At 39.3% G+C, this 11,548-nt stretch overlaps 1 protein-coding gene across 1 annotated transcript; it reads right to left on the minus strand.

Annotated features, from left to right (window-relative positions):
• Window positions 1-420: 420 nt before the first annotated feature.
• On the minus strand, window positions 421-858 carry LOC125473440 (uncharacterized mitochondrial protein AtMg00810-like). Its single transcript, XM_048576249.1, has one exon. The coding sequence runs from the start codon at window positions 856-858 to the stop codon at window positions 421-423; it is 438 nt and encodes a 145-aa protein (XP_048432206.1).
• Between the last annotated feature and the right edge of the window lie 10,690 nt (window positions 859-11,548).

Genomic DNA, 11,548 nt, shown 5'->3' on the forward strand with positions numbered 1-11,548 from the left:
TGAACTTTGCTAGAACTCTCTAGCATGTGCATGAATCTTTCTTTGTGTATGGGCAGGATCAATTGTCTTGGGCCAAGACAAGATTACAATTCAACATCCCCCCTTAATCTTGTCTTGTGACACCGATTGAGTTCCTCAGTGTAATAAAGTCTTCTTGTTTGAGTGGCTTAGTGAATATGTCCATAATTTAGTCTTAAGACTTCACGTATTCCACTTGCACATCCTTTCTTGCAATGCACTATCTTATGTAGTGATAACGAGTATCTATGTGCTTGCTCCTGTCATGGAACACTGGATTCTTTGCTAGAGCTATTGTAGACTTATTGTCGGCATAGATCTCTGTTGGTTCTTCTTGTGGCATGCTTAATTCTTTTAGCAAGTTTCTTAGCCAATTTGCATGACAAACACATGAGGTGGCAGCTACGTATTCAGCTTTGCAGGTAGAAAGAATGACAATCGGTTGCTTCTTCGACATCCATGTGTGAATGCAGCGTCTCCCATAAAGAACACAAATCCAGTAGTGCTTTTTCTATCGTCGGAATCTCCTGCCCAATCACTGTCGCTATATCTAGCAAGTTTGTAGTTATCAGAACTTGAATAGAACAAGCCAAAGTTAACAGTAACTTTAAGGTATCGAAGAATTCTTTTGGTGGTCTTCAAATGTGTAGTTGTGGGATTCTCCATGTAGCGACTGACTAATCCGACGACATAGGGAATATCTGGTCTTATGCAAGTCAAGTAGCGTAAGCTTCCAACTAGACTTTTGAAAAATGTTGGATCTACGCTTTCTCCTTTGTCATGCTTGGTTAGTTTGACTCTGCACTCTACTGGCATGCTTATGGGCTTGCAATAATCCATTTTGAACTTTTTCACTATCTCCTATGTGTAGCTTTCTTGGAAGATGAAAATGCCTTCTTCGTTCTGCTTGACTTCAATGCCTAGGTAGTATGCCATTAGCTCGATGTTTATCATCTCGAATTCTTTGGTCATCATGCTCTTGAACTCTTCAAACATGTTTGGATTATTTCTTGTGAAGATTAGATCATCCACATATAAACACACAATTAGAATATCTTCATTTTTTGACTTTGATGTAGAGAGCATGTTCATGAGGGCACTTGATGAAGTTGTTCTCCTGAAAGTACTTGTCGATGCAACTATTCCATGCTCGTGGCGATTGTTTTAACCCATAGAAGGCTTTCTTCATGCCCTTTGATTTCATAGCCTGACAGTTGCTAAATGTAAACTTCTTCTTCAAGGACTCCATTTAGGAAGGCGAACTTCACATCCATTTGTTGAATCTTCCAACTGTTTTGAGCTGCCAAAGAAATTAATAATCGTATAGTTTCCAACCGAGCAACGGGTGTAAATACCTCATCATCGTCGATTCCGGCTCTTTGACTATAGCCCTTTGCCACTAGTCTCACCTTGTCTCTTTCGACCTCTCCATTGGCATTTTTCTTTGTCTTGTACACCCACTTGACTCCAATGGCTTTGTGTCCTTTTGGAAGAATAGTGAGTTCCCATGTATCATTTTTCTAGATTGCTTCAATTTCTTCATCCATTGCTTTCCTCCACTTAGTATCTTGCACTGCTTTTTGGAAGTCAACTGGTTCATAATCAGCAAAAAGATAGAAAAGCATAGGATTATCAAGTCTTTTAACTACCTCATAAAGATCTCGTATACTTCTTGTACGTGGTACTTTTCTTTCATTTAGACTCCCACTTGACGATGCTGATGCTAATGAATTGCCATGATTGGTTGTTGTTGGTGAAGCAAGTGGAGTAGTGGATTCTTGTTGAACCTCTCTTGCTTGTACCATCATTCCTTGTTCATTCTCTTCTTCAAACTGAGGAAAGAAGCTGAGATCACTTGCATGAGAGCTAAAATCCCATTCTCCTTCTTCCATCGGACGTCATGTCTCAACTGATCACCATCTTCCCATTGTTCGGATTATATAGCTTATAGCCTTTTGAATTTGTGTCATAGCCAATGAAGATGAACTTTTCACTTTTGTTGTCGAGCTTGGTTATTCTCTCGTCTGGTACATGTACATGGGCTATGCTTCCAAAAACTCTTAGATGAGAGATACCTGGTTTTCTTCCACTCCATGCTTCTTGTGAAGTTTTTCCCCACACACTTCTTATTAGAGACTGATTGGATAGGTAGACAGTACATGCTACAACTTCTGCCGACAACTCCTTAGGCAATCTCTTACTTTTGAGCATGCTTCGAGCCATGTCGAGGATGGTTCGATTTTTTCTTTCCGCCACACCATTTTGTTAAGAGGATCTTGGAACTGTCAAAGGTTGACGAATTCCATTAGCTTCACAAAATTCTTGAAATTCCTTTGAAGTGAATTCTCCTTCTCGATTAGATCTCATGGCTTTGATCTTGCAACCACTTTCCTTTTCTACTGCATCTTTGAACTTCTTAAATGCTCCAAATACCTCTGATTTCTGCTTCAAGAAATACACCCAGGTTTTCCTTGAAAAATTATTAATGAAGAGAAGGAAATAATTATTTTTACCCAAAGAGCTTGGTTTTATTGGACCATACACATTGGTGTGAATAAGCTCGAGTGGCTTCTGGGCTCTTGTGGTCGACTCCTTTTGAAAGCTTTTCCTGAACTGTTTCCCAAGTAAACACTCTTCACAAACTTGATCATGGTGACTGATGCATGGTAAGCCTCTCACCATCTTTTTCTTGGACAATAACTCCAGTCCCCCAAAATTAAGATGCCCTAAACGAGGATGCCAAAGCCAAGATATGTCTTTGTAACAAATCTTGAGACATTTTGCAACATTGTTTTGAATGTTCATGGGAAACATCCTATTCTTTGACATTTTTACCTTGGCAATTAATCTTCCTTTGTCATATTTAAGAAAAAGGCTATAATTTTTCATATAAATATCATAACCTTTTTCTAAGAGTTGACCCAAACTCAAAATGTTGCTTTTCATAGTGGGCACGTAGTAGACATTTGAAATTATTTGGTGACCGCCATTTTTTTAGGGGAATAAGGATGTTACCTTTTCCTTTTACCGGTATTTTGGATTCGTCTCCAAAAGAAACGTTGCCACTTGTTGATTCATTGAGCTCTACGAACATGCTTCTTCTTCCACACATGTGGTTGCTGGCGCCGGTGTCAAGGTACCATGTATAGTCTTGGTTTCCATCATTGTTCTTGCATGCTAGTAGCACAATGTCATTCTCTTTTCTCTATTCTTTCACCTTCTCATCAGGTCTGTTGCTTGAAGCTCTACATTCCCAAGCATAATGCCTAAACTTTTAACAATTGTAGCATTGAACTTGAGATTTTTCAAACCTCAAGTTTGAGCGTCCTCTTCCACAACTTGTTGTTGAGATTCGTCCTCTTTCGTAGTAGCTATGGTTGTTGAAGTTTCAACCATGTCCATGTTGATAGGAGCATATTTATGCGCCTTAGTTAGCTAGTTCTTATGCATTTTTGTTATGTTTTCTTCGTTAAAGTAGTATTTTAAGCTACTTTCATGTGTTTTCAGGTTTAAAGGACATATTACATAAAATGATGCAATTTGGAGCTTTTGGAGCAAAACTGAGCTGGAATGTGGTGTATGCAAATAGAGCACGAGGAATGGACGTCCAAAACAATGCATCACACAATCTTCCTCCTAAGCCGTGCATCCCACCATTCATTCCATTATTTTTCAGTCACCATCTACCATTTTCTTTATTCCCCATTCATTCTTAAAACTGGTGGATCTTTCTCTCCAATTATTTATTCACAAACCGTAGCCCTACATACATATATTCCTCTGATTCATTCATACATTTACCACCACCATAACCTAATTCACAAAGTGCCGTAGCCACCATAAGCTAATATCCCATTTTCCATTCAAAATGTACATTCCACTAACCCCATTAATTCCACCACCATAACCTAATTTTTTCCCCATCATCCGTGCATAAACCATTCCCCTACCATACCAATCCAGCCATCTTCCATATACAATCCATCAATCCACCACCACACTTCCACATTCCATTTCAAACCTGCCGTAAGCCTTACCATCCAATCTCCCTGCCATTCTAACCATTTTCCACAAAATAACATCCAAATCATCCATTTAACCAATCTGTTGCAGAAGGAGAAGAGGAAAGAGGAGCTTCAACGCGCACAAATTCACGTGGATTCGTTGGGCGTTCTAGGTGTAATCAATCCTTTGTGCTTTATGTTTAAATTCATTTGTAATTTTCTTGTTGCGAACATGAGAGGCTAAATCCCCCTAGTTAGCTAGGGGGTGATTCGAAACCATGGTTATACTTGCAATATGAATTGATTACTTTTGGTTGGGATTTCATGAATGTTGGATTCAATTTGTTTAACCGTTTGATTGATAACTTATTTATGAATGTTTATTAAGAATGCGCGCTTAATTTTCATGCATAAATATGACGCTAGAATATAAGTGAATTTCACCTAATCGTTATGAACTTATATTCACAAGTAGTGGAGGTTGCTTATAAACAATCGCGTTAAATGAATTCTTGGCACGAGTATCATGCTTTTCATAGTTACAAATGCCTTGTCGATGCTTATAATTTCCAAAGAACGTAATGATTCTAACTTGTATCTTTATCATGCTGTTCATATAGAGAACTTGTTAGGAATAATTTGTTTGCGATGCATATTCATCCAATTCAATGATTCTAGGGAAATTTGAAGGTTAATTTAAGCGGACCTAATTAACTTGGGGCGTTGAGTTTCATAATTTATCGAAAGACCAACTGAGAATCAATTTTGTATGCAAGTATAACATGTGTGGAGATGAACCCCTTGGCTATTCCATCATCCATATTTTCATCTCATTCATATTTACGTTTTGCCTTTAATTACAATTTGTCCATTTAATTTAATATCGTCCAAACACAATCCCCCCTTTACTTTATTGTCAAATTAGTTAGAAATCAATTTAGTTTGTGTTTTTAAAGAATTTTGAGTCTTTTGGTTTGTCTTAATGTTTTAACGTTTAGTTTCACATTCTTTGAGTCTAGTTTAGTGTTTTATATTGTTTTTACGTTTTTGAGTCAAAAATCCAAGTGATTAACAATCCCTCCTAATCCCCGGTCCAGAACGATCCCTACTTATACTTATACTACAATTGTCAAAAAGAGGGTTTAATTTGTGCGTATAAATCTCGCATCAAATTTTGGCGCCGTTGCCGGGGATTAGCAACTTTGCTAATCCCTTGGTTCTTTTATTTTTGTTTAGTTTGTTTTCGTTTTAGTTTCTAACTTAGTTTTATTTTCTTTGTTTGATGTTACTTTTGATATTTGCTTTAGTTCTTTTTCTTTGATTTTAGGTGCTTGAGAAGTAAGACATGGACGTTGCTAGCATTCAAGCTCAATTGGCAAATCTTACTTCTCAATTGTCGCAGATTGCTGAAAGGACCACAATACAAAATGTCCCTACATTTAGTGCGTCTTATAGGCAAGGGTACCAAGCCAATCAATATCCACAAAGCGATTGGAGTGATCATTCAAACTCTATGTGGTGGAAAGCTCAACAAGTTCAACATGAAGCATATTGGCAGCCATATGAGGAGTTCTGTTCAAGACCTATGCAGCCGCCACAACCTTATATGCAATATGCTCAATCAAACTCAGGTTCGTCAATAGATTATAATCAAATTCTTAATGAATTAAACTCTTTGGTGCAGGGTTCACAAAATCAAGCTAAGGAGACTCACCAAGAAACATATTGGCAACCATATGAGGATTCATATGCACCACCACAGCCTTCCCCTCAATCTTCACATCCAAATTCAGGTATATCAAATTATTATAAGGAAGTTATTCAACAACTGAATTCTGTGGAGCAGGGCAGGGAAGCTCAACCATTTCAACAAGACGCATTTTGGCGACCAATTGAGGATTTCTATCAAGCAAAAAAGTTGGCTGAGTGGAACAGTCAATTTAGGCAGAATGCAGAATGCATGGAACAAATTCAAGAACAAATGGTTGAAGATGAGCCCATGGATGAATTGCTACTGCTCGAAGAGGAGGAGGATGCACAAGGCACGGCAAGGGAAGAACAACCCTTGCCGCAACCTCCCAATATTCCTACACCACCCCATTCAAGTAAGGTTGTTCCAAATTTAATTATTTCTAACTTTGTTCCCCTAAATGCACCCTTCCCTGGCAGGTTCATGCAATCCATGAAAAATGAGGGGAAGAAAGACATCTTGGACACCTTTCCAACAATTCACGAGGAAAAAGTGGTTGAGGAGCATCTTGAATTCATCAAGGAGGAAATTGGAGTGGATCACACAGCCACAACCTTCAAAATGTCCAATCTGAATGAAAACATCCCTTGTGCATTTGTTGAATGTGCTGCGACTTTAGAGCCAATATTGCAGCCCATATGTAAGCCACCTACTCAAATCCAATTTGGTGAAAGAGTTTACATGGATCTTAGGACAGATCTCTATTCCACTCCATACAAAGATCCAATTCTTGAATGTTTTGAGAAGCATTTCGTGGAGGATGTACTTAAGTTCTTATTGGAGCACACAGGTAAGCCGCCTCCCCGAATTTCAATTTTCTTTTATACTAATATGTTGTTAATGATCCAGGCGCCCACTTTAGAATTTGAACCATTACCGGATCATCTCAAGTATCACCCCCCATTCAAAGATAAATTCCATGCCGGGGGTCCTAAGTGAGAAAAGAAGTTCTTCGTCCGGCTGCAAGACGTAAAAGAAAGCGCTACTTGGGAGGCAACCCAATACAGTGAATAAAACAAAGTTTTTTCATTAATTTTCGAGAAATTACAAATGTATCTAACAAATAGAGCTTCACAAAGGTTGTTTTTGTTTTTGTTTGCGTGAAGACCCACCACGAGTCAAAACTCTAGAAGCGGAAGGCATCGGAGCGGAAGGCATCGGAGCGGAAGGCATCGGAGCAAGAGGCATCGGAGCAAGAGGCATCGGAGCGAGAGGCATAGGAGCGATAGGTATCGGAGATAGAGCATTCCAGGCCCCAATACTTGGCGGAACGCTGGATGACCCAGGAAAGAGGTGCCTCTGGAAGAAAGACGCAAGCCGTTGACGGTCATTTTGCATCCGACCTTGAGATTCTTGCATCTCATCAAGCTTCCTCTTCATGCCCGACGAATAGTTATTGGCAAGCACATGCAAAGTTCTATTCTCGTACTTAAGTTGTTTGATCTCTTGTTTCAGGTTCTCCACCTCCGCCATCAAGGATTCAACCTGTCGGGAACGAGCAAGAAGGCGTTGGCCCATGTTGGACACAGAGCCAGCGCACTGAACGCTAAGAGCCAAGGACTCTTGAACGGCCAACTCATCGGACCGTCCTGAAAGCAGCTGACTGTCTTTGGGAGTGAGGAGGTTCCGAGCCACTATCGTAGCCGTTGTGGGATCCGTCATCACAGAGTCCTCATCTGTAAGAGGGCCATGGGAAGATAAGAAAGACGGACACCATACCTTACCCTGACGAGACGCGACCGGATCACTGCTTAGACTCAAATCTAAGCAAAGGTTCGATGGGTTGGATGAGCTAGCCATTGTTCACGAAGTTAAAAGAGAAGGGGTGGACGGAGTAGATTTTCAAACGGGCCGGAGACGATTTCTGGGCAATTTTCAAGTGTGCATGCTAGAGGTGATCAATTACCTCTATTAAAGGAGAGGCGTTCACCAATTCAGAATGAAGAGACACCACTCTTCAAAACTGGAATTTCCGGCGTAAAGATCGCCAGCTCGTCAGACGCAATCCCAGCTTTTCAGAAGACGCGTGGAAGGCGAGAAATCAGCTGCACACTTTAGCTGACAAATGTGGGAGACAAAGCCGAAAGCTCTCGGCTTTCCAGAAAGCGTGTGCATATTTGTCGAAAACTCCCGGCTTTGCAGAAAACGCGTGCCACTTGTCAAAAGATCTCAGACAGAGCCGCATCCGCGCTGCTACGTGTCGTTCAGAAAGCGAAGGGCATCGTTCAGAAATCGAAGGGGCGACTGCTCAGAAATCGAAGAGGCAAATTCAAAGATCGAAGAGTCGTCACTATTTCAAAAAGCCGGATTTGCGGGATCAAAACGTTTGTCGACAACGGTAAAAGAACAGTACCACCACTTGCTATTGAATTCCCTATATATGTCGACCTTCATTTTTTGGCAAAGCAGAACTGAAGAAAAAGCCCAACTCTTTCTCACCTCTGAGGGTGCACTCCCAGCAAAGCCTTTCAAAATACTCCATTCTTTCTTCTTCCCCAAAGATGATACCAGATGCCTGGAGTACAGATGACCCAGGAGGAAACAGCACCACAAATACATGTGCTGATTCATTCACTGCTTCTTCAAAAGCAAAGGTATCTCATATCATCAAGGTCAAAAGCAAAAGTATCTCATATCATGCTCTTTCCCTGTCCTTTTCTTTGTCCTTGTTATTACTTGCATGGCAAAGTAAAAGAAGCAATCAGCCGACACTTGGAGTCTATCTGGACTCTATTCCCTGGTTGCTTACCTAGCTTTGCCGAGCTATCCTCTAACCCTCTTCAATACGAATTGGAGAGATTGAACAAAGAAACAGATAAAAGGAGGAAGCTCAGACCTTCGAGGGAGACCAAAGGAAGCCTGCTACCCAGTTCAAGAGTAGCACAAAGGAAAATCAACGATGGGAGCAGCGCATTTCAAGAGTAAGCCTGTGGAATCACTCAAGATGAAGCCTCACTGCAATCACCAAGGAGAAGATGGAATTTACACTCCACAACCAGATTTGCATCTCTAAAACTCTTCTCTTTGTTAGATACATTCTGCCATGTTTAGTATGTTTAGTTGTTGTTTTATATGTTTTCTTTTGTTTGGTGTGTTTTAAGCTTAAAACATTGAGGACAATGTTTGATTTAAGTGTGGGGGGGTAACTAAGTATGTTGATGCAAAAATTTGTTGGATTTTATCACCCATAACTTCAAGTGTTGTTCCTTGCTGTTTTAAAATGTTTTTAAACTGTTTTAGTGTGTTTTGACTTAAAAATTCGAAAATCCCATAAAAATTTGAAAAATTGTTTTGAAAAACCCAAAAAAAAAGAGTTGTTTTAAAGTTGTTTTTGTGTGTTTGTGTCGTAGGTCACCTTCCAACGCAATGATGAGGATTTGGTTTTTAATTGCATGATGGTTAAAGAAAGTTACAAACATGGATGGACGTTTGATATACTCTTTGGTTTATGCTTGGTTGTCGTTATAGTTTACGAATTCACATGTAATCACAAATAATAAAAATTAGTTTTTGTAACATGCTTGAAGGAAGGAACTCAAACAAACGCTACATCCCTGTGAGACTTGAGCCTAAAAGTTATTTGGAGAGTAATAATCTGTGCGTCATTGTTTTCTAAAGTCGTTGCATGATCTCATTATTCTTTGTTTGGTTACTACTTAGAAGGCGTTTTATCACTTAGTTCCAAATGCTAGAACTCATGCCCATTTCATTCAAAGCATGTCATTGATTTGCATACCACATATTCAAGATGAAGTTGTGTAGTGACTACCATCAAAGCCAAACAGCCATGTGCCCTTCACTCATTTTGTGTTTAAGTTTAACCCCATTGAGCCGTGTTAGCCCATATTCTTTGTTAACCCGCATTATCCTCACCTAGCCTAGATTAGGACCATCCTTACCCTTGTTCTTGAAGCATAGTAAGCAAGGAATTCCTTTTGATTAATGTGTTGCAGGAAATAAGTGTGGGGGAATTTTTATTGATGTGAATTGATGTGCCATAAGCATGGCTAGAAAAAGAAAAAAAAAAAAAAAAAAATTTGAAAAAGAGTTCCAAAGTATTGTTTGTTGAAGTAAGGGCCCAAAACAATGAATTAGGCCCTACGAGTTGTTTGAATCTCCCCTAATTGTTTAAAAGTTGATTTCTGCATTCTAAGGGAATTCTAGGTCTTAATTTCATTACTTTACTTATTATTGCTGAAAGAACTTTTGTTTATCCCTACCTTTCCTTGTTAGCCAACACCCCAAGCCCCGTTACAACCCTCTACTTCTATCTTGAGTGTTGTGCATTTCAATTGTGGAGTTTGAATTTGGTATGAGCATATGGTGTCACTGGTTCTCGCATCTAAGTAGTAGCATTCCATTCATGAGATCATATCTAAACACGTTTAATTACTCCAGAAAGTGCATTCTTTGTTATAACCTATGTGAGTACTAGTCTTTCATGTTTACATCAATCTTCTCACATATAACTAGTGTAGGGTGTGTAGTCAGAAAATCTGAGTGAAAATTGAGTGCATAACTAGTGAGGAATTGAGGGAATTCTCTAAAGCATGTTACTACATGCAAAAATGTGTTTTAATTGATTAAATGCGAACTAGTGAATGGTGACTATGATTAAGTATGTGCTTGAGGGGAAGTAAGACTAAAAGCTATGTGAGTAATGATTTTTGACATGTCATGTTTTATTGGAAATCCCTGAGGCGAACATTGGAAGGTTTAGTTTTTGGTTTTGATTAGTTTGTTTTGTTTTGTTTTTCTTTCTTTTGTTTGTTTTGCTCGAGGACTAGCAAAAGCTAAGTGTGGGGGAATTTGATAGGAGCATATTTATGCGCCTTAGTTAGCTAGTTCTTATGCATTTTTGTTATGTTTTCTTCGTTAAAGTAGTATTTTAAGCTACTTTCATGTGTTTTCAGGTTTAAAGGACATATTACATAAAATGATGCAATTTGGAGCTTTTGGAGCAAAACTGAGCTGGAATGTGGTGTATGCAAATAGAGCACGAGGAATGGACGTCCAAAACAATGCATCACACAATCTTCCTCCTAAGCCGTGCATCCCACCATTCATTCCATTATTTTTCAGTCACCATCTACCATTTTCTTTATTCCCCATTCATTCTTAAAACTGGTGGATCTTTCTCTCCAATTATTTATTCACAAACCGTAGCCCTACATACATATATTCCTCTGATTCATTCATACATTTACCACCACCATAACCTAATTCACAAAGTGCCGTAGCCACCATAAGCTAATATCCCATTTTCCATTCAAAATGTACATTCCACTAACCCCATTAATTCCACCACCATAACCTAATTTTTTCCCCATCATCCGTGCATAAACCATTCCCCTACCATACCAATCCAGCCATCTTCCATATACAATCCATCAATCCACCACCACACTTCCACATTCCATTTCAAACCTGCCGTAAGCCTTACCATCCAATCTCCCTGCCATTCTAACCATTTTCCACAAAATAACATCCAAATCATCCATTTAACCAATCTGTTGCAGAAGGAGAAGAGGAAAGAGGAGCTTCAACGCGCACAAATTCACGTGGATTCGTTGGGCGTTCTAGGTGTAATCAATCCTTTGTGCTTTATGTTTAAATTCATTTGTAATTTTCTTGTTGCGAACATGAGAGGCTAAATCCCCCTAGTTAGCTAGGGGGTGATTCGAAACCATGGTTATACTTGCAATATGAATTGATTACTTTTGGTTGGGATTTCATGAATGTTGGATTCAATTTGTTTAACCGTTTGATTGATAAC

The sequence above is a fragment of a genome, unplaced genomic scaffold, assembly GCF_019419815.1.
Source record: "Pyrus x bretschneideri cultivar Hongxiangsu unplaced genomic scaffold, Pyrus_bretschneideri_v1 Contig87, whole genome shotgun sequence".
In the NCBI taxonomy this organism is placed as follows: Eukaryota; Viridiplantae; Streptophyta; class Magnoliopsida; order Rosales; family Rosaceae; genus Pyrus; species Pyrus x bretschneideri.

Bases quoted from the DNA above. Each gene is read 5' to 3' on its own strand.
- LOC125473440 (XM_048576249.1), bottom strand. From the start codon at position 858: ATGGATTATTGCAAGCCCATAAGCATGCCAGTAGAGTGCAGAGTCAAA.